At 35.2% G+C, this 22,921-nt stretch overlaps 1 protein-coding gene across 1 annotated transcript; it reads right to left on the bottom strand.

The window, feature by feature from the left end:
* Nucleotides 1-13,296: 13,296 nt before the first annotated feature.
* Nucleotides 13,297-22,748, bottom strand: LOC134841412 (membrane progestin receptor beta-like). Its single transcript, XM_063857383.1, has 6 exons — nucleotides 22,597-22,748; nucleotides 19,190-19,380; nucleotides 18,574-18,893; nucleotides 16,749-16,885; nucleotides 14,630-14,802; nucleotides 13,297-14,239 (listed from the first exon to the last, which is right to left on the bottom strand). The coding sequence occupies exons 1-6, from the start codon at nucleotides 22,639-22,641 to the stop codon at nucleotides 14,050-14,052; spliced, it is 1,056 nt and encodes a 351-aa protein (XP_063713453.1). The 5' UTR covers nucleotides 22,642-22,748; the 3' UTR covers nucleotides 13,297-14,049.
* Nucleotides 22,749-22,921: the final 173 nt, after the last annotated feature.

Here is a 22,921-nt window from a genome sequence, read left to right as displayed (position 1 = left end):
TAATTTCATTTAACTCTTACTAAAAGCCGTCGTTAGGAGAAAAATTAAATTACGTCAAAACCGTTACTTCCCATTTCCTCTCATTAATTTACTATTTTACAGCTTTTGCCTTTTCGTTTTCTATGTTTCATTCACGATAACAACTCACAATTGATTATAAAATACACAATAGCTGGTAACGCGCTAGCTAAATAAAAATAGTTTTCCTAATTATCCAATACTAAATATTTCCTTCCAGTACACCAAAGTCTTCAGAAAATAAATTTCAATGAAAAATTTTTCTTTTACTTTACTTGTTATGTTCCTAAAAGTAATTCTCACAGATGGCTTACAATCCACTAATAAGCGGGACTACAAAAAGATTCATCAGATTATCCAAAATCATAACTCATTCAAACTTGCCCCACCTGAAATTCGGGGTTACATTTTGGAGCAAGTTTCACTCGGCAACCATCTTGCCATGTTACGAGCCTTGGATATACTTACTCAGAGGGAAAACGATCAAAATTGGACGTTCAACAAAACTTATCAAAGAAAATGACTTCTATCCAAGTTTTCATATTTTAATTGAAATAGCCAAATCAAGTTTTATATCGTGCCCTGAATACATTGCATGTTTCTTTAAAGCAACTTTGCTGAAAAAAAACTAATTTCTTCAATTCTCCTCAAGTAGTTCGTCTTGCATCGCTTTGCATCGAGAAAAATAGCTCGCAGCAACATACATTCGATGCAGCAAACAAACAATTCATTATTCAGCAAAGATCCAACAATAACAAGGATGGACGGTTAAAGTGCGAGGTAGCACAGAATATTCCGACAACTTCGATTGAAGAAACAATTTCAAGAATGAAAAACTTGAAAAATCGAAACTTAATGTGTCATAGTTTACTGTTACGTGTTTTCAATAAAAGGCTGTTGAATTAAGAGGGGAAATATAAGAATGAGTGGTAAAACACAGAGTCGAAGCAAATTTTAGAATCACTTCCGATACCACAACAACTTAGCATTGCACGTTAGCAGACAGAAAACATAAACAAGTCCAAAAAATTTTGAAACAAAAAATTTGCAATGATGTTAAATTTGAGAAAAAAAAACGTTTAGAAACGCAATCACCGACTTTCAATAAATATTCAGAAACATGGCGCGGCAAATAGGCCGAAAAAGCTGGGTGAACTCCTGTTGAGCCGAAAAAAAGCTGTTGCCATGAAAAACATGAAAGATCTGAATTCTAAACTTGGACGCCCCCTCCGGAAGCACGAAAAATGATAAAATTCAAATTTTCCCTTCATGCAATTTCTTTAAACCAATAGAAGATCAGCCGAAACAAATGAGGCCAAATAGGACTTTTAAGTGAAAACAAAAAAATTAACCAAAACAATCAGATCCAGTAAATTCAAAGAAATTTGTTTGCAGCACAAGAAAATCAGTGAAAAGACAACTAAGCCGACAAAACAAGGAAAAGAATTGAAACAGAAAATTTGCAGCTTGAAAAAAAACCTGGTCAGATTCGAGTCCAGGTTCTTCGTAGGCCTAGGCGTAGTCGTAACCTCTAGACCAAGTGTGCCGAGCGAGGAAGCCAAGAAAATTGAATTTATTATGAAGCAAGTTATCAAATGATGAAGTTAATTTGTTTTAAAAAAATTTTCAACTCGAAAACAAAATTACCAGAGGCGAAGCTGCGCTTCGCAAACACTTGCAAGAAGACGACCAAAAAGCAGCTCTTTCAAGTGACATAAGAAAAAGTATAAAGAAGCCTCGAATTTGGAAAAACTCGAGACTTAGCAAAAATCTGCGACCTAGCAAATTTTGGTCTCACGCACCAACCATTCATCCACGGATGCTTAAAATCACCTAAAACTAGCCATCAATAATGCAGCTACATATGCTAATAGATAGCCAATTCGATGCAGCAAAATTAGCATCAAATACAAAAAGATACAACTTTGCAAGTACAAAAATGCAAATCATAAAGCCACATTAAGTATAAATTATACCCATTTCAAAAAATATATTGAGTTAGAAAGTTTCTGAAACCAAGGTTTTATTTTTTTTATGTGGTTTGAAACAAATAGCTTTTTTCGGTTCACTTGATGAATTAAAAATGCATCAACTGCGTAAACTGATACTATTCGAATGTCAAAGCAAATGTTATCAATAAGCTGTAAAGGGGCAACTAAATATCAAAGGTGCAACAAAATATCTCATTGCAAATTCGATTCCGCAAATTCTACGCAGCAAATATTGAAGTCGCAATATTGTCTCAAAATATCTTAGTGCAAATATTGTCTTATTGCCTTAAAATATCTTATCACAATAAAATATCTCATTGCAAATTCGATGCCGCAAATTAGACGCAGCAAATATTGTGGTCGCAACTATATTTGCGACTTAGGTTGGAAAAAAAGTTCGTACTATAACACATTGCTTCGCAAGTGTAAACATCTACACAAACGTTAAAATTGCAAAAAGCGTAAGCAACTAAATTAAGTTGAAATTTGTTTAAATGAAACTATGTAGAATTGTGCTTAAATTTAGAGGTCATCCTATTCTCAAATTATCTAATTTCAATGAGAACTCGTCTTGAACCGAAAACTCTTTGAAGTTGTTTTTGGCCTCAACGAAGTTCGCGCCACATTTACCATGTTTCAACCATCTGACCGGACCCCCTCACTTGATATTGTGGTATAATTGGGCATAAAAATGTTTTTGTAAAAAACTAGAAATGTTTTGTTCCGTAATATAGTCCGGAACAAGAAATTTGTAAGCATTCCCATACAGCAGCACCAAGCAAGTGGGCATGGCATGGGCAGATAGTGGAAACATAGTAAATTTTGCGAGAACTTCATTGATGCCAACAAATTTCTAAGAAGTATGCGGATTTCTGAGTTCAATTACGGCCGGAAGAAAATAGCTCAAAACTAATCAGTGAATGCTAATCAAAAAAGAGAAAAGACTATCACTGGTTTAGTTGAATTACTGATAGTTATACAAAAACTATATTGAAATCTGATATTCACATTGCACAAATATATCAACAGTTTTAAAGTCTAGCCAGCAAAATTACAGCAAGTTGTCGAATAATGATTGCGTTGATTCTTTTTAAAATCAGATGCTGTCGTTCAGAGTTCCTTAGTGTATCACACTACGTAACAATTAGCCCCTTTAAAAAAAGGGACTATTAAGCCGATTATTTTAGTCCTGAAATGCACATATCTGTTGTCCCACGAACGCTTTAGCACCAATTTACTGCTTTTTTATAGGGGTTGCAATTCTTTAGTAGATAACTTAGTGGGGTGCGCAATGGTTAAGTTGATCTGAACTTTCTCACGCTGCTCCCGAAAGATGTTTCGATGTGACAATTCAATTTTTTTGAAAAAATGATTCAATTTTACTGCTGAACTTAATTGACTATGATTAACGGTGGCAGGACAATATACCCTATTCCAAACTACCCTATACCATTCTACCCTATGCCATTATATCCTACATACCAATCTACCCTATACTAATCTGCCCTATATACCATAATGAGGTCCCATAATGTAAGCTTTCAAAGTCCTAATTAGAATCGGAAAGATACAGCACGTGTTAATTCATTTGAATCTAAATTTTTGGACTCAATTTGAGTCTTTCACTTAAGGAAATTGTTCTAAAGACTAAGTGAGTCAAATTTCTTGGGGTCTATTGCAACAGAATCGGAGAACGTTTGTAATCGGTGGCCACGAGTTTACGAAAAAACAGGATACAAAGAATGGAAACATTCACTGGAAGTGTTCAAGATGGGGGTCCCATAAATGCAAAACGACAGCAATAACCCGAGAAAACGATCTTATTTCCTCTAGAAAAGAGCACACGAACGAAGTATTTCCTGGTCGTTCGGATACAAGGCTTCTCGTGCAGAAAATGAAACAGGACACAAAAATTCAGCAAGTACCAGTCAATAGCATAATTATAGCAAACGGCCTGCCGTCTGTCTCCGAAGAAAAAGCAGTTCAATTAGCACTTCCTTGCCGGTCGGCGATTAATCGGGCCCTCAATCGACAGAAGGTTAATGACAGACCCACGTTGCCTCCAATTGTCGACAGACATTTTGAAGTGCCAAAGCAACACAAGGATTTTTGCGTCTTCGATAGCGGCATTGAAGATCCAGAAAGAGTGTTGATTTTTGGATATCGGAACAATATCCAGAGTTTGATATTACATCGAGATGTTTGGCTGTGTGATGGAACGTTCAAAATTTGCCCGATTCAATTTTTTCAACTTTACACCATCCACATTCAAAAATACACTCCCGTGGCCGTAGAGGGCTGAAATTTTGGGAGGTAAGAAGCCAATATCAAAAAAATTTTACCTTCTCCCTCACCCACCCCCAGTACCGCCTTGGCCTGGTACTGGGTGTCTACCACTCCTTTTGCGATCAACTAGTCAAACCCTCAGTAATTTTTGAATTTCATTCAAAATTTGACTTCTTGGTGATTTGATCTTTCGAACTTTTGATTTTCAAACACATGCATTATCCGCTAAGCTATGTCGACTTGATGTGATACGACTTTTGTTTGTTTAAGAATCTGAATCTCAAATCTGAAATTAGTTTTTGTTTAATTTGATATATCACACAGCGAACAAGAACACAGGTATTAGAAAAAGTTCCTTGACTGTACTTTTCCTGGTCCTCCATAACATGTTGGCAATAATCCTGGAGGATCCTATAGATCATGAACGTAGCCAACAGATAGTTGGAACAAGTCAATGAACACAAGTAAACAGAAAAATACTAACTTGTTTTTTCAAAAAACTTCGACTTTCGAAAATCTGTAACATTGCTACACTTATGGTAAACAAAAAAAGTCTTAATTCTTTAGTCTCAATTATTGACTCTTTTTTATTCAGAACCTGTTCACACCCACAAAATTTTCTATAAAAATCAGACGTAAATGTGATAGATTATTCTCAGCCAAATTAAGAACTATCTCTTATAACTTGATCGATTCTGAAAGGATTTTTTTTCGTTCCGTAAAATTCATGCTGAGAATTTAAATAGGCGGCAAAATTTGTGATAAATGACTTTTACATCCCTACTGTCAAAAAAATGCAAGGTAAGCAGAGACGCTAACTGACGGGAACAAGACTTCTATTCTAGTAGCCTAGTGATTAAAACTCACGACTCCCTACAACCTAATAACTAAAAGCGGTGAACAAGCTTAAGAATAGAACTCACCCAATCAGTAATAAAAAAACTATAAGATGTTCCATCAATTTATATTGATAATATTTATTTAACCACTAAAAAACCCAGTAATTTATTCTCTTTGATAACTATTGTTTTAACAATAGCTCTTGTCAATAAATTTAACGCTCTCGGGTGAGACTTTCAACTCCAGGCTGGATTATTAGGCAATTAACTAGTAATGTGCGCTTTAAATATTGATGTGATGTTTCCAAGAAAGAAGGTCTGCGGATTCCAACCGCTGTAGTCTGTAGCTCTTATCATAAGAAAATTGCGAATAGACAACGCAGACCAAAATGCCCCTTTTGGAGGAGGCCAGTACAAAATCCCTGATTTTCATTTAAAGCGGTGAACAAGCTTAAGAATAGAACTCACCCAATCAGTAATAAAAAAAACCAGAAGATGTTCCATCATTTTATATTGACATCCGTGTTGTTTGCAAAAAAAAATTGATAAGAACTCAATGACTTTCTTACTCTAACTAATTTTTGAAACTGTGATATTCCCAACTCCAAGCTGACAAATTTGAAAAACAATTCCCCGCAAGCAGCAAACTTTTTCAACGCAAAAAAAATCGATTGATTACGGTTGACTCAATAAGGAAAATGATTATTAAGAAATCAAACATAGCCAATAGAAAATTGGAAAAGAGTCAATGAAGGCAAGTGAACAAGAAAAAAATGATGACTTATTTTTTTGAAAAAACCTGAACTTCTGGATCCAATGGTAATTTTTTTTCGCTGGGATTCAATAATGAAACTCGACTTTCGAAACTAGAACTGATCACGTTTTTCATGATCTTAACGCTTTCGCTATTGGAGTTTGTCTTCTTTTTAAAAAAAGAAAAGAACTGAACTCAAAAAGAAATCAGAAGTCCGCGAAAAATCAAATTTGAAACTGAACAAATTCTAAGACATTTCCTCAAAAAACAGAAGTTAAAACTCATTGCGGCCGAAAAAAGAGTCTGACCTACGTTCATCTATTCTGAAACACAATAGCCAAAAATTTTGACTTATATCGAGTTTTTTTCTAGTGTTGTTTCAACTTTTCGACTTTTGTTTATAATTGATAATTTCTATTTTTCTTCAATTGCTACGAAAACTAATGAGAAACAAGACAACCAGTTGCTGGACAAGTACAACAGATTTTTTGACCAGAAAGTTCACGACAAAAAAAAACACATTTATTACAGAGCGGTAGTTGCACTTCGCATACGCAAGCAAAAAAATGACCGATACGCTACTGGGAAAACTGATTGAGTAAAACTTTGAGTCTACAAAACTTCTTAGTAAACGCACGCCAATTATGAGTCTACAAAATTGCTAAAAGACGCAAGCCAATTATGAGTCTACAAAAATGCAAAGTGACGCCAGCCAATTATGACGCATTGGCAGTACCAGTGAATTTGAAAAAAAAAATTACCAACTAACATGCCTCAATTTCTAGAGCGGACGCATTTCAACTAGTATACGAAAAAAGCTAATTAAAACATCCAACACTGCCCATGTTCGAACCCTTTTATTATGTTGCGAGTCTCCTCCCCTACCTCTACGCTACTGATCCTTGATACCATGAAGCTTAAGTTCTAATTGTAATATAATAGTCTCTGTTAATAGCCTTAGGATTGGCTGTACTTAATAGCTGGTTATTGATCTTATACACAATCTGCAATAAACGAACATTTTCAAAATGAACACTAATATTTGCGACTTAGGTTGGAAAAAAGAGTTACACTATCACACAAGCTTTGCTTAGGTGATATTTTTTAACAATATAATTAGGTATTTGAAAATTTTCAGTACAATTTCAAACTTAAATTAAAAAAGCGAGCAGAAAATGAAAAATTGTAATGACTTGAACAACAGGAAACTTCAATTTGTTTTTTTTTTCTATAGAATTAAAGATATTTTTTTTCTGGAGAAATTGACAGATTGTTTGGTTTCAGGTCATGGATTCAGTAATCTTTGTATGCAAAGTGATGATCAGATATTAATTGAGTAAGACTTAAAATCATTTTTTAGTTTTTAATATTCTGCGTATCAATTTTTCAGATCACACAAAATTATAGTGAAACCGAAGCCGCTGGAAACCAGTGTCTAACGATTCGAGTTTACCAGGAAAACAAAAGTCGACATCTCTGAGTAAAACCATGTCTGGAAAACCTCTTCGTGCTCGTTTCCAAAAACCTGCCAAGAGAAGAGCTCCAGTAACTCCACAATCGACGCCTTCCTCACCTTGGATCCGATCGTCAGGTGTTTCGAGCTCTTCTTTAGAACGGAATACCTAGGACGAAGTCTCTCGTTAGCAACGCAAGGCTATAGATAGTAAATCGTACCTTCTTTTCCCTTCTTAGAGAGACAGGACCACGTCATTCCCCATTGTAGTATATCTTTTTACTAGAAGACAAGTTGCTGCGATTCTCTGCATTGTTGCAGCATATAACTTCGAAAACTTTAGTCGTTATGTTAAACTTGTAGATAATGAAAAAACACTATCATGTACGGACTAGTTTGAGCAACAAAAGCACCATTTTGGACGACATGCATGCGAAGCAGCTAGAACTTCATGTACTTTGCCGATAATCTTTGAAATGCACTTCTTATAGCATTCAATAATGATGAACGCCAACTTTTTGTATAACGTTAACTAGCCGTTTTTTTGCATAAAGTTCATTAGTTTTTTTTTGCTTTTAGAAATTTTAGATCAAAGTATATGGTTGCGACGATAACCGAACTTTTAAAAAATCAGAAGAACAACTTACAAAATAAAACTCAGAAAAACGAACAAAAACACCGTTATTTATTTGCAGATAACGCACCAATACTTTCAATTTTAGAAGAAGTATTTGTCTCTTCTTAAAGCTCTGTTAACTTCAAAAATATTTTAATTTGACACTTTGTTGATAAAAAACCACTTGAGAAAACTGGATCAATCAGTTATTGTTCCGACCATTGAAAATGGGGAGGAACTTTGCATTCGGATATGTTTTAGTTTTTTCTTTTTTTTTTCCACGCATAATCAGCTAACTTAAATAATTATCGGAGAGAGCTCAGAGTTGTGTGGTATATAATATTAAAGCAATTTCAGTCGTGATTCAAACGACATCAAAAAAAATCCCAAAAAATTCTGCCAAGTTTCGAGAAAAACTTGTTCAAAATTTCTTTTTTTTATTTCAATTTCGAGCAAAAAACGCGGCTGATAACTTCAAGATAACTTTAGGCTCTCAAAACTTAAATTAACCATCCAACTAGATTTCTTTCTGATGATAAAGATTTTCAAAAATAAAACTATTGTACAAAAAACGACAAAATTTTTAATTTTTTTTTCATTTTTTTTGTTTGGTATTCATTTTCTGAAAACAAATTTTGTCGATCATGCAAAAATAACTAAATTTCTACGCAATCGTATAGTTCTCGAATCACACCACCTACTAAAAACGACACTAATTTGAAGAAAAATTTTTCTATTTTTTATGAATATGGTCGGAACATTCTAGGCAACTTGCACAGCAATCGGCTATCGTTGTTTTTTATTCCGATTAAAATTTGAAAAATCCAAGTGTTCAAAGGAATAGTCAATCACAATTTTTTGAAACATTTGCTTCTTCGCTATTCGAAAGCTAAATTTCCCTCACTTTCAGCAAACAAAATTGAATTGAACTTCTAAAAAATCAACGTCTAACTGTTAATGCTACATAGCATTTATTTGAGTGTATAGTATAAAATCAATATAGTCTCTTGTCAAAACCAGCTATATAGCCCATCGTATACATAGTGCGTTCCGGGGAGCTCGGCGAGCGTTCGATTCTCACTTAAGTCGTTTCATTTGAGAATCACATTTGAACCGAACCTGATAAAACGAAAAACGCTAATATTTTAATCGGTTCAAAATTGGTTTGCAATTGAGTTTCTGAATATGAATTCATTGTGAAAAAACATAAAATCACCAGATCAGCGCATGAACAAGCCCATTTTTTTGGTTGATACTTTTAATGTTGTTGCAAATTCCGTGCAATATAATTCACTAAAATTTGCCGTTTACCGATTCTCTTGAATTAAGCCGATTCTGTTTCCTGTTTTTATTCGAGTTATAAAAAATCCAGAAAATTTTGGTGCCGCGCCAATCGGGAAACAAAAACTAAAAATTTCGACTGGGGAATCTCAACCAGAGTCATATTCTATGCGAATAACTTAGAGGTGCCGAAACTGTCCAAAGCAGTCTTAGAAATTCAGACGAATAGATTTCTTATTCAAGTAAACATGAAACCTTGAAATCCGAAATCAAGGGCCGTCCCGTGCACAATTTTGTATGAGCTCATTTTTTAAAAGACGGACTGACCCGAACACAATTTTGTGCGACCTCATATGGAATCAAGGATCGACCCCTTCACCATTTCGTGTGACCCCTAGTAAAAACAATGCCGACAAGCCAGAAGGCCTACAACCCAGAAGGCCGAAATCGCAGAAGGCCGAAAGTGTTTTTTTGTGGATTGTGTGTGGTTTCTGGGTTACAGCCCGGCCGGAGAAATTTCTGCAAAAAAAACTTGTAAGACCAAACCTGTGTTTTCAATTAACTTTTAGCCACAAAATTTTGCTATTTCTTACCCCAAAAAAGTGTTTCTTTTTTTGATGACCAGTGCTATAAAATTATATACGATGTTGTTGATTGCAAACCGATAAAGACCCTATTAGATAATCGAATGCTCGTACATACCCAGCACCCTAGTACCTCAGGAGAGTCTCGAACCCAAAAATTATACCAACTTTTTCAAAATTTTCAGTCAAAAAAAAAAAATTTCTGCCCGAATTGAGTGCAAAGCCGGAAAGCACAGTTTTCATTTCATCCGTTCAACCGTTAAAACTATCAATCGTATGGAAAAAATTTTTTGAGTAAATATCTGCCAGTGGTTGGATAATCTTTAAAAAATTTGCTCGGCTCGCCCCGTTTTCTGCCGCATACCACCGCGAAAATTACTACTACCGTTTAGATGTAATGTCGTTAACTTTACCCGATAAAACGTACGCGTTCACTTAGATAGTACCGAACCGAAGCCTTAGTAGAACCTTAGAAACCCTCAGCGAAAGGTTCTTAAGGTTATTAACGTCATAATTTTGTTCTACCTACATGTGACGACTTTACAACAAGTGACTCCTTAAGTTGATTGCCATTAAAACAACCGGATCATTTATCACTGTCAATGGTGTTCATCAGCGTTGCGATTCCTTTCCATCACTCCATAAAAACATTATCATTAACTTTACAAAAACGCCTCGACGACACTTTTAAAGCAGTTCCGGGTTTCAGTTTTAATTTGAATGCAAACAAACAAAAAACTGTTCAATATCTACTGAGCAATTCCCCAAAATGTCTGGTACAGAACAACATTAAAATTTGGCACGATGTTAAAAACAATTCATTGACCAAGCATAGATCAAACAACGATAACCCACTTATACCAGAAAGTCTAACTTAAGTTTTAAAAGAATATAAAAACAAAAACAAACAAAATTTCAGCCATTATTTACGTACACCGTCAAATGACCCCCAATGCTTATGGACGTTTGGTTGAAACAGGAATTTTAACTATTGATGTGACCAAACATTTAATTTCAAAAAGAAAAGCTAATGACGAAGATTTACTTCGTCAACTTAAAATAATTCATCCTCCGGCATTTTTAGAAATTAAAATTTAGGAATCATTCGTCGTTATTTACCCAATCTATCTGAGCTTATCAGCGAAATTAAAAATCGTCGACCAGGTTCAAGAAAAATAAAAGCAGATAAGCATAAGATTTCGCAAATGACAATAGTCGAAGAATATTTAACCTTTGTTAGACATTAAGTTCTTTTTTCTCAAAAGTTACAATTCAAGTAGTTCTTCTTTAATTTCAGTCTCGTAGTTTGTTGTCCTTCTATTCCGTAGGCAACAAGAGCGGCTTGCGAAGATCCTCTTGTTCAGTATAGGGCGGCTACTTGAATCGAATTTAATTTGATTCCGTCAATCGACGCTACATTTTTTTTTGCTCTAACTTAAAAAAAGCATAAAATTAAATACTTCAAAATGGAGTTTGACCTCGGACAGAAACTCAACAAAATTTAGCTTGCCAGGAAAGAGCTGGAAACAAATCTTTTTGAAGACCATGCCAAATTTACAGTATATAAGTGCGAATGATAGACCAGCTAAAATTGAAACCTACATCGAATAATCTAGCAATTGTTTACAAAAAATTATAGAGAAAAATTGTTGTTTACAAGAAATTATAGAGAAAAATTATGGAGAAAATAATCTAGCAATTGTTTACAAAAAAAGTATAGAGAAAAATGACGATGTATTTGATCTAGCTAAAAATTACTCAAGAGGACCAGGTAGCAACTGCGCGAACCCCGACGCCAAGCGAATCAGTTCGATCCAAGGAACCCTTTTCACAGTGTTCTAAGATTGCATCGATGACTTCGAGTGAGCGTCAAAGAGAAGCAGCTCGCAAAAATTAGACGCTAGGAAGTTGAACACCAGGCAGCGGCTAAGCTTTGTTTGAAAAAGCAAGAGATCCAGCTTCAGTCGTTGAAAGGTCAAGTTGAACTTGATCTGATTGTAAAGGAAAGTCGTCAAAGCTAGCAGAAGCAACTATCGAAGAAGCTGAATATCTGGAAGACGCTTCTGAAATCAATGAGCTTCAGCGTAGCAGGTCGAAATTGGCAATGGCCGTTCAGGAGAACCAAACGGAGGAGGAAGGATAAGAAGTTGACTGAACAGTCAATTCCCAGCCCAAGGCGCCGGTCCAAAGTGTCAACCTGGAACCTGCTTCCGAGTTCTTGTCATTTTCAAGTATTGAACCGCCTTTCATCCGGAATCTGACGATGATTCATAACTCGTATCCAAATGCTAACTATTTCGAAAACACTTATGTAAACTCACTGAGTGTTAACGTCCCTCATAGGTCAGATACAAATGTCAGCTTCCCGAATCTAAATGTAGTACGTATAAGCCGCTCAATGCCAATTGCTGAACAAACTTTTTCCCAAATAATTTGCTAATTTTGTGTACCAACCATTTTTACCCACTAACGTTGGTTCTCTCAATCCTTCAACAGTCACCTTTACCCCTAGCCCATATTATGTCAAGTAACCATCGAATGTTCAACCGTTCTCTAGCGGAGGAACAAATTTTTACGTCGGTAATCCTAATGTTGTAGAGGCAGCTACCTATTCGAAACCGTTGATGGCGCCTTATACAAATGAGTGTAAGCAATCTGGGCCAATTACGTCTTCGAGCAGTAAACCAATCTTTAATGAAGATCTAGCTGAAGTCTTGACACTAAGCCAGAAGGGTCCATTACCTGAGTGGAAGTTGTCTTCTTTCGACGGAAAACCATTGTGGTTAGTTGAATCGACTAGCACTAGGGGTCACTACCCTCTAGCACACATTATGTCGCTAAACTACGTCAAAGACAACACCGCCTGTTCCGCAAACCTTAGGACCGTCTCCGGAAACTACACTCGGCCGCTCGTTAAGCTCGTTCCGGTTCTCGCTCCTTCGGGGGCGGAGTATGTTAATGCTATATAGCATTAATTTGAAAGTATAGTATAAAACCAGTATAGTCTCTAGTCAAAACCAGCTATATAGCCCAGCGTATACATAGTGCGTTCCGGGGAGTTCGGCGAGGGTTCGATTCTCACTTAAGTCGTTTCATTTGAGAATCACATTTGAGCCGAACCTGATAGAACATACAATGCTAGTATTTTAATCGGTTCGAAATTGGTTTGCAATTGAGTTTGTTGATTCAACTGCGTGAACTGAATATGAATTCATTGTGAAAAAACATTGAATCACCAAATCAGCGCCTGAAAAAGCCCATTTTTTGGCTTGATACTTTTAATGTTGTTGCAAATTCCGTGCAATATAATTCACTAAAATTTGCCGTTTACCGATTCTCTTGAATTAAGCCGATTCTGTTTCCTGTTTTTTTATTCGAGTTATAAAAAAGGCCAGAATACAAACCGAGAAAAACAAGTGGGCGTTCGTTGACATGAAAAATATTATACGGAAACTTTTCTGTCTTGGAACATTTCCCATTTCCTATTACAGCAGATATAGCTAGCAAAATTGTTTCGGATGTCGTTTTTAGCAGCAAATTGGAAATGCGCTTTTCTGGGTTAAATTATATGCCACATTTTATAATTAAATTGTAATTTTGCTTGAAGAGTGAAAAGTAGCACTGAGTATTTAACATAATATTATGTTATTTATATAGCTTGGATGTACACAGGACAGGAGCACTTTGTGAGTGAAATAGAATACTATGTTTATAACAACAAAATCGTTATATTGAACAAACTGATTTCCGACTGCAAGGCTAAAACCAATAATTTAGACCTCAGGAGTGAATAGTTTCGATGACAAGCTGTTTTTTTTTTTACAGAAGACGACGTCAAAAAACCCATAATAATATATTTGATGGAACTTTAAAGAGCAAATTGTGCTCATATTTATTTTCCACTTTGTTGGATATCACTGCTGACCATAGACACCATTATTGTATCGTGGGAAATAAAACATTCAAAGGGCAAAGATATTTAGACAGGAATAGATTTCGTATTTTGATTATAGCACAGAAAAAATTCAAATGATTCGCGACAATTTAATGAATAGAATTTAGACAGCGATTAGTTGTATTAATGCGATTACATTAAACCTGAATCTAGAAATAAAAACTCCGGATTTCATTAAGAAAAAACAATTTGATAGGCAACAACAAACAGTTATTAAATAAAAAGGAGGAGATTTGCGCTTCTCAGACAGGTAAGTTCCCATACATACAAATTCACTGCATCTTTTGCTCCGCCAGAACTTTTTGAATCTTTTTGTAGAAATGTCGAATAACCAGAAGAGAAAATAAAGCATGAATTGCGAAAAGCGACGATACTTCCGACCAGCAGTCAGTTCTCTGATTTCCAGATCCCTTTGCTTTATCCGAGTTACTGTCATCATTGACGTAGTTTTTCATGTCGTACCTTGTCGCAAGGGTTGTTAAAGTCAGTTCGATCCAAATAATCTATGACTTCAATAGTCTTCAACTGCAACAGTGATTGCTTTTCTCTAAACCTTTCAAACTACAGAAAAGTCGGCCCCACAAAAAAGCAACAAAACTGGATCAATCGAAAAAGCATATTAAATTAAGCTCGTTATATTTCAAAATTGACCAATTGGAGTTAATTTTATTTCTAAAACTAGGTTTGAGATATCATTAAATTGCTCTAGACAGAGATTAAATAAATCTGACTCGTCATTAAAATTACGACAAGATAATTATTTGCCCATTTGAACATTTTTCAAAAAACCTCCAACTCGAACTGTCTAAATACAATTGAAATGCTATCCAATTGACTGTTAACAAGCCTTGCCTTATGGCCAGCACTTGGTAATATGTGGTGATGGCAATTAGCACGTGGAATATCTGGTGACCGTGGAAGAAGTGGTCGCACAGTCCGGGGAAGGACTTCTGTGGCCAGCCACTCGAGTAGAAAAAGACAGCAGACAGGAAAGCCGCTAGGTGCAGATAGTGATAAGTATTATCCTGTAAACAAAACATCAGATTGCAACTCATTGCATCGAAAGTGTAATTAATGATCGAACACCACATGTCATGACGAATTTTCCACAAATCAACAAATATCAAAAAAAAACTTTGTCAACAGACCGTTGGAAAAGTGCAAATGATAAAAAAAACAAAAACAATTTTTTAAAAAATTTTTCAAAAAAAAAAATATTTGGTCTTGAAACTAATTGAATTTCAAAGTCTTTTTTTATGATTGACACTTATTGAAAAAAGCTAACCTAATTTGAGAAACCCCATTTTCGAGCAATGATAAATCATAATGATGACTTTAGTCATGATTCAATACAAGCAGTAATGAAATAGTGCGAAAAAAATATTTGGGTGTCGGCAAAAACTGTTGGCACAGCGAAGGATTAATTCCGTCTCTTACGGTGTCAACCTCAGAGGCGTTTAACTTAAATACTAATTTAAACGCAGAGGTAAAGCCGAGCTTCGCCCCACATGCAATAACACATAATATAGCATTGCTAGCTAGCTAGCAGACAGTGACTTTTTTCCTTTCCTAAGACCAAAAACTGAGAAAATTTCCAAAAAACACAAGTTTTAAGGTTTTCTGGAAATATTTGCGAAAAACACCACCAGAAACACAATCAAAGGTGTATAATAAAACTCAAAGCCCATCAAAACTTGGGTAAAACTCCAGTTTAAAACTTGGGTATATTGTTGCCATGAAAAACTTTGAAATATAAATTATATTCTAAGATATTTAGCATTTTGTGAGACCCGGAGGGAAGCATAAAATTTATGTTTTTCTTGAAACAAACCAAACTAAACTCACTTAGCCGATAACGTATAAGCTGAAGCAATTTGAGCCGAATACAGTTTTTAAGCGAAAACAGAAACGGAAAATATAGGTCAAAATTAGTTAAATTTAAAATGGTAAGAGTAAATCAAAACACTGAAAGCAATTACAATGAAATTTGCTTCCAGCGAACAAAAGCTATAAGATATAGCGACCAAGCCGACTAAACGTACGTAGGCAATCAGTGCCGACAATTTTTTTTGGACACGGAAGAACTCCCGTTTGAAAAAAAAACAGGTCCAAATCAGATTCGAACCCAGGAACTTTGCCGCCCCACGCATATTCGCCACCTCCAGATTAATTGTGCTGGAGAAGCTAAGAAATTAGAATTCATTATGAATCAAGATACGGGATTCTGTTAAACAAAATGTTAGCCCGAAAAAGTCAATAATCCGACTTAATAACGCTTGCTAATCGCAAGCGAAATTAGCTGTTGACAAACACGCCACATTGAATTGCAGCCTCATTACTTACACAATTTATCGGTTTCTTTATCGTTTCTCACTCTCGCTTAAAAGCAGAATATATCGCGCATCAAACCCTACCAATCGTATTTCCGAAACATAGGGGCAAACCTGCACTTCGCCAACACAAGCGGAAATAAAAACGTTTTGAAAGGGTAAAAAAATAGCTTAAAAAGCAAAAAACAAATAAAAATAGTAATGAGTTTTAAAAAAATGACATCTGCGGGAATTGAACATCACTCCTCAGAAATGCAAATTGAACAGTTTGAAGTCAACTTGTTTATGAATTATATGTTTCAAAAATTTCGCGAAAAATAATAAGGTGAAATTAGTTTGAAACGTAGTTTTCAATTTTTGCTGTCATATAAAACCAGTAGCTTTCTTCTGTTCATTTGATGAATTAAAAAAAGCATCAAATGCGCGAACTTATTTTAAATCGAATGTCAAAAGACATGCAATTAAACTGCCAATAAAACCGGAAAAAAGTTTACCACCAAAATAAAGTAGCACCAAAACTTGCGAATAAGGAAAAGGTGACCTTTTAGTAGCATATTACGCTCCGCTTGAATAAATGTGTAATGTATTGTTTTGATTTTATAAAAAATATTGGTTCTGGAAGAAAATCGAAATAGCAATACCTGTAGGTCGCCATTAGCTATTCTGTCTACAACGGGATAGATGTTCCATAGGTAGAGGGTTCCTATTGTTCCCAAAATATACAGTTTCTTTTCGGGAGGATAAGGTCGAGTGAACTTGAACTTCGCAAAGCAGCAGGCTAAAAAACAATTCGAAAAGAAAATTCTTGCTTAATCAATATTTAAACCGCCTCAGTAACGTCAATTGTATACTAAAGTTTGGTACTGTTTAAAACAGTGAGCACATTTCGAATTATGGTCAGTATCTCGTTTCAACGAAACTAGAGCCCATCAAACAGTGTACAAATTAAATAGTGTAAAAAGATGTACACTTTAGAGTATAAGAAGGGTGCCATTGAAGCTTTTTGGAATTTCAAAAAATATCAATGGTAATAATCCCGATGCTTCCCAGTTAAACTAAAATTAGAACTTGAAGTCACAACAACAAGAATACAGAAATTTATTGACATTATCAGAAGTCAAAAATCAACTCGAACTCCATAAACATATCATTCATTTACACAAAAACTTCTTCGCAATGTCAAATTCCTGGCTTCATGGTAAGTTCTTTTTGCAACAAACGCAGTTTTAGTTATTTTTGAATAAATTATTGATAATTATTTGGAATATATTATAACTTTGTATGGAGAAATTTAATACCTAAGTAATTGGTGTCAAAATGTGCATCAATGCCGCTGTAATTATTGTCAAAATGTAATTAGTGTCAAAATGTGCCCAACAGGCAGTGGGAAAAGAGTCAATGAACGCAATTAAACTAAAATTAACTTAATTTTGAAAAACCTCAACTTTCGAATTTCAAAGAAAAAATAGATGCCCGTTAATCTCTTTGAATTTCTAGAACAATTTATGATTGAAACTTTTTTGATGAAAATTTTGAGAAAACTGGATCAAAAGGTAATTTCTTTAATTTCGCTTGGAAATCTGAAAATTAAATTCCATTTTCGAAACAAGAAGTCAATCACGTTTTTTGCGATCTTTTAACTTTCGCTGTTGGAATTTGCTTCCTTTTAACAAAGGAAATGTACTGAAAAATCAAAAGTCAAACCGTGAAACAGTAAATTTCAGCCTGAACTAATTTTAAAACTTTTCCTGAAAAAACAGAAAAAATCATCGCGACCTATTTAAGAGTTTGAACTACTTTCATCTACGGTAAAAAAAAGAAGAATGAATTTCCATCGGATATACTGTATAGCAACTCGATGTTACAGCACTGATCGTGAGTTTCGCGTGGACTTCTTTAACTGCTGGGTTCTTTGAAGAAATGATTGAAATGGTCAAGACTCCAGACGTGCTCGCTGCTGCTCATTTACAGAGGGCCTTTGATGCCGTAGAAGACCTCGTCACAAACAAGACTTATTCAGCCGAGGAGCGACAACAGTTGATTGAACTTCTAGTGGAAGAATTCATTTTGAGTGAAAAGCTGAGTGAATGATTATAGATTATAGAGTCATCAAAGAGGCGTGCGAATAAACGCTGAAAACACAACTTCATAGAATAATTTGGAAAAAATATTTGCAGAAAAATCATTTGCGGCGAACCGAAAAAAGCAAAAATTAAACTTCATGTATTAAATTGCAAGACAGTACTTAAAATAATAAAAGCTATGGTTTTTTGGTACTTGGTTTGCTTATTGATTGGTTTGCTAATTGAAACATGATGAAACTCATTCTAGACAACCCTTTACGAGCCGTATAATTCTAAAAAAAGAGACGACTTAAAAGAGAAACCAACTTAATAATCCAACTCGTTATTTAATAGGTTTTAAGATTTCAGGTTTTAAGATTAAACGACTTGAGGTGCAGCTTACCATAAGGGATAGATAGGGCAAGAGTCCAGGCGACATATACGTAGCACCAGTTGAACCGAGCGAAGAAGGCAGGCGTTGCCGAGTACACGTAAAAGGCGACTGCGCTAAGGAACGAATAGAAGGCTATGGTTGCGAAGTCGCAATAGAATGCCAGGTAGTGCACGCTCTTGGATGCACTGTGCATCAAATGGGCAAGTGCACTAACTAAGAGATATGCCAGCACAGTGCACATGAAGAGGTAGAAGGTTCGGTTTGGGCTTTCTGTTGTGGTTCCGGTTCCGACTGAGGTCGAGTCTTGGTCATCTTTTGACAGGTTCTGCCTTAATATTTATCAACATATTACTCAGGTCATCAATAAATGTCTCAGACTTTTTCAGGGCAATGATTTAGATTTTCTTAGCTGCGTCGTAAAAAGGCCCAAATTTTTAAAACCAAAATAGCAAAATGTATATTTTTTTGCGCACGATTCTCAAAATTAGTACAAAATGTACAAGCATTAACGGGTCATTCAGATGAACGTACGAGCTGATCGACCATAAGCAATACCAAGAATACCATCATCCTTAATCTGCGGCTGATCAGAATGTACAAGAGCAAACTAGAAGAATGTACTTACTTGGTTAACTCTTGATCTTCTTTGACAATCATCAAGAAAACTCTGAGCATGAGGCCAAACGGAATGATATGTGTCCACACATTCACGACCTCGTTGTGCATCGTGAACATAGTGCATAAATAGTAGGTCAGAGGTCTGTTCACCGGTCTGAATCCCATCAGTACATGCTCTTCTCGGAACTCTTTAGGCACCTAGAAAAAATGAAAACAAAGAATAAATTTTTGCTACGATTTCAAGAAGCGGAGTATTCGTTTAAGCACTTATAATTTTTAACTCGTTTTAAACTCTACGCCGTTTTTTGGTCGCAAAAATCTATCACTCCTTTTTGAGTCCTTGCGGTATGGAGATCAATTATTATGTTCTACTATACAGGTGAAGCGTGCTTCGCGTATACAAAAAAGAGCAAACAACTCAAACATTACGACGATTTGGCAAAATGGCCAAGACTCCTGTTTGCTGTTCATAAATCGATCTCTTTGCAACAGCGCCACTGAAGCTTTGATATACCGTAAAAAATAGCGTTTTTCCGCTGATTTACGTAGAATAAATTACACGTACGAAAAATAAAGTTTAGACCACTAGCGGATTTAGGGGGCGGGGGGACGCTTCCTATCAAGGATTCGACCCTCTTTGTACTATTTTAAGATCTTTTTTTTTGGCGGCTGACAGACCCTAAATTTTTTTAGAGGCGCCAATATATACTAAATTTGAGGGAGAAGCACGCGCCAAAAGAACACGATTTTTTTGGTCTACATTTTCCAAACATAGCCAATTGACAGTTGGAAAAGAGTAATGAACGCAAAGAAACTGAAAAAAAAACTGACTTGTTTTTTTTCAAAAACCTTCTTTTTTGAATTTCGAAGAAAAAATAGATGGCCTTTAAGCTCTTTGAATTACTTTTTTGCTGGGAAATCTAATAATTAGATTCCAGTTTTGAAATTAGAAGTCGATCACGTTTTTTTGTGAACTGAACACTTTTGCTTTTCAATAGTGGAGTTTGCCTTCCTTTTAACAATAAAAATGCACTGCACTTGAAAAAAAAATCACAAGTCAAACCGCGAAAAATCAAAATTGAGCGCGAACAAATTCTAAAAAACAAAAAAATCACCAAGACCTAAGTTCATTACTCTTGAAAAGTGCATATATACAAGTGCATTCATTAACATGTATGAATGCGTATCTGTAGTAATTAGAGCATCGTAAGATTTTTTTCCTGAAAAAAAAAACAAAAAAATCACCACCAAGACCTAAGTTCATTACTCTTGAAAAGTGCATATATACAAGTGCATTCATTAACATGTATCAATGCATATCTGTAGTAATTAGAGCATCGTAAGATTTTTTTCCTGAAAAAAAAAACAAAAAAATCACCAAGACCTATATAAGAGTCTTCACTGCGTTCCTTACTCTTAAAAACTGACACAGAGTCGAACCTTCACATTGCAAAAACAAGCAAAAAAAACGGCAAAAAGCAGATCCATAGAGACATAAAAAAAGTTGGAAATAAGCCTCGGATTAAAGTCTTGCTAAGTATCGGATTCGAGCCTAGAACGGCAAATAATAGCCCTCAATATAACATAGAACAAATCTTATAAAACTTCCAATGTACAGATCTTGATTATAGCAAAAGTGCCTCCAATTGAAACCTTTTATTTGCGAATTTGAAGAGACAAACTAAAAAGTAGAGACATATTTTACACTAAGCTCAATAGCTCGTTTGAGTAAAAACAAGGCTTTCGCTTTCAAAAATTGTTGCTAAATTTCAGCCCAAGAAAAAAGAAGAGCTCTAAAAACTGAACAATGGTGCTTACAGAAAACCGTTTAGAAAACGGAGAAATTCTGAAAAAAAAATAAACTTTAGCAGGGAATTATAAGAAACAATTAGCCGACTAACTCGGGCTTACGCATTGCGAATCATGGAGAACTGCATTAAAGCGCAAAATTTAGTTCATCATGAAAATTGCTTTGAAGTGCTTCATGGAGAACTGCATTAAAGCGCAAAATTTAGTTAATCATGGAGAATTGCATTAAAGTGCTTACGCATTGCGAATCATGGAGAATTGCCTTAAAGCGCAAAATTATTAACTTTCAAACCTCAAAAAGTTTACAAAAAAAGATCTCCGGTTGAATTAACTGTTGTATTTGAGCTCTGAGCGTCGGTATCATCAAAGGAGTTAAAATGTCTTCATAACTATTTCGATAAATTTTGCACCAAACTTCGCACTTCATGTTCTACTAGCATTGGAAAAGAAGGTCGAACTGTATAGCACTACGCTTGCAAGCTCGTCAGCGCAAAAACGACTACGCAAAAAAGACAAACAGATTTATGAAAAAACTGTGTAATATGAAACGACTTGAGTAATACAATGCGGGTGAATCAGTCGGCAATTAAAACTTTTTCTAAAAATTTATGCTAATATCTAGCCTAGCACAAAAGAGGGTAATGAAAAGTGAAACTCAAATTGAAAAAAAGTTTCCGGAAAATTTTGACTCAAGCTCCACTTGTGAAACGATTGGTACTAAGATTAAATGTGGTCCAAAAAATTGTAATTGGAAAAAAATTTTTTAATTGCCAATCATTACACATTTCGAATTTTTAATTCGCAATCACGAGCAAAAAAATGGCAAAACAAGCTCAAGAGTCACAAAAAATGCAAAATAAAAAAATTATGCCATCAAGGAGATTCAAAACTCCTATATACAGATTAAATGTTACTATGTATTGCCAAATGCGCCATATCTCATTTCTGTCTTCCACACACCAGCAACTAATGACGGGGATAAAACACATGCGAATAAATAATCTCATAAGCTGAACACGGGTTCTAAAAATGAGCACTTTTGATGGGCACTAATTTAATGGAGTTAGATGAGCTCGTAATATAATACAAACGCTTCCCTGTGTAACAAGCGACGGCTGCGTAGCTTATGGTATTATAACTATCAACTTTGCCAACCCGGTTCGCACAATTGTTTCATAACTTTCTGCAAATTGTCCCTGAATTCAAGGCCGTGGTTAAGTTGAGTTAGAATTTGTCTAGAAAGCAATTAGGCTAAGAACTTGCAATTAACTTAGAGAATTGTGGGCTCTTCTGAATTTCAAAATTTTTTAAAGACTAACACTGAAAAAAATAATTAAACCGTTTTTTGTCAATCTAAATTGGAAATTCCGATTTGACATCCAAGTTACGCCGATTAGAATTTATATTTACAGATGGACTGCCATTTATTTGAGTTCACATGTGCTTCGTTTGCGTAACAACTGAGTTTCAAAGAAATATACAAAACTCTTCAACTTGCCAAAAAATACACGTTTCCGAAAAAAAAACACATAAACTAGCCAAATGATTAAACTAGATAAAGGTGGTAAAAAGTTGAACATGATTGTAACAAAAACAAAACTATACCTCGTGCCTCGACAGAGTTTCAAAAGAACCTTCTGCCCTCTTCATGCTGCTGACTATGTCACCCTGTCAATTCCGACCCTCGTCCTTTTATTTCTGTACCTTCAAAAGTACCAGAAGAACCTCATAGCCCACTGAAAAAATCTCCAGTTTTAGTCTATTTAATAAACATTTTCTATCAATTATAAACAGTATGTATTAACTAAAATCAATACTTGTAATATGGAAATAGTTCAAAACTAGTACGAAATAAAAAAAATCAAATTGATAATCACTCAAAGAACATCGCTGTTTAAAGCTTCCTTCGACTAGAAACTTAACATCAGCC

The sequence above is a fragment of the Symsagittifera roscoffensis genome, chromosome 3 (assembly GCF_963678635.1).
Source record: "Symsagittifera roscoffensis chromosome 3, txSymRosc1.1, whole genome shotgun sequence".
Lineage (NCBI taxonomy): Eukaryota > Metazoa > Xenacoelomorpha > Acoela > Convolutidae > Symsagittifera > Symsagittifera roscoffensis.
This window is presented reverse-complemented; position numbering and strand designations above follow the sequence as displayed.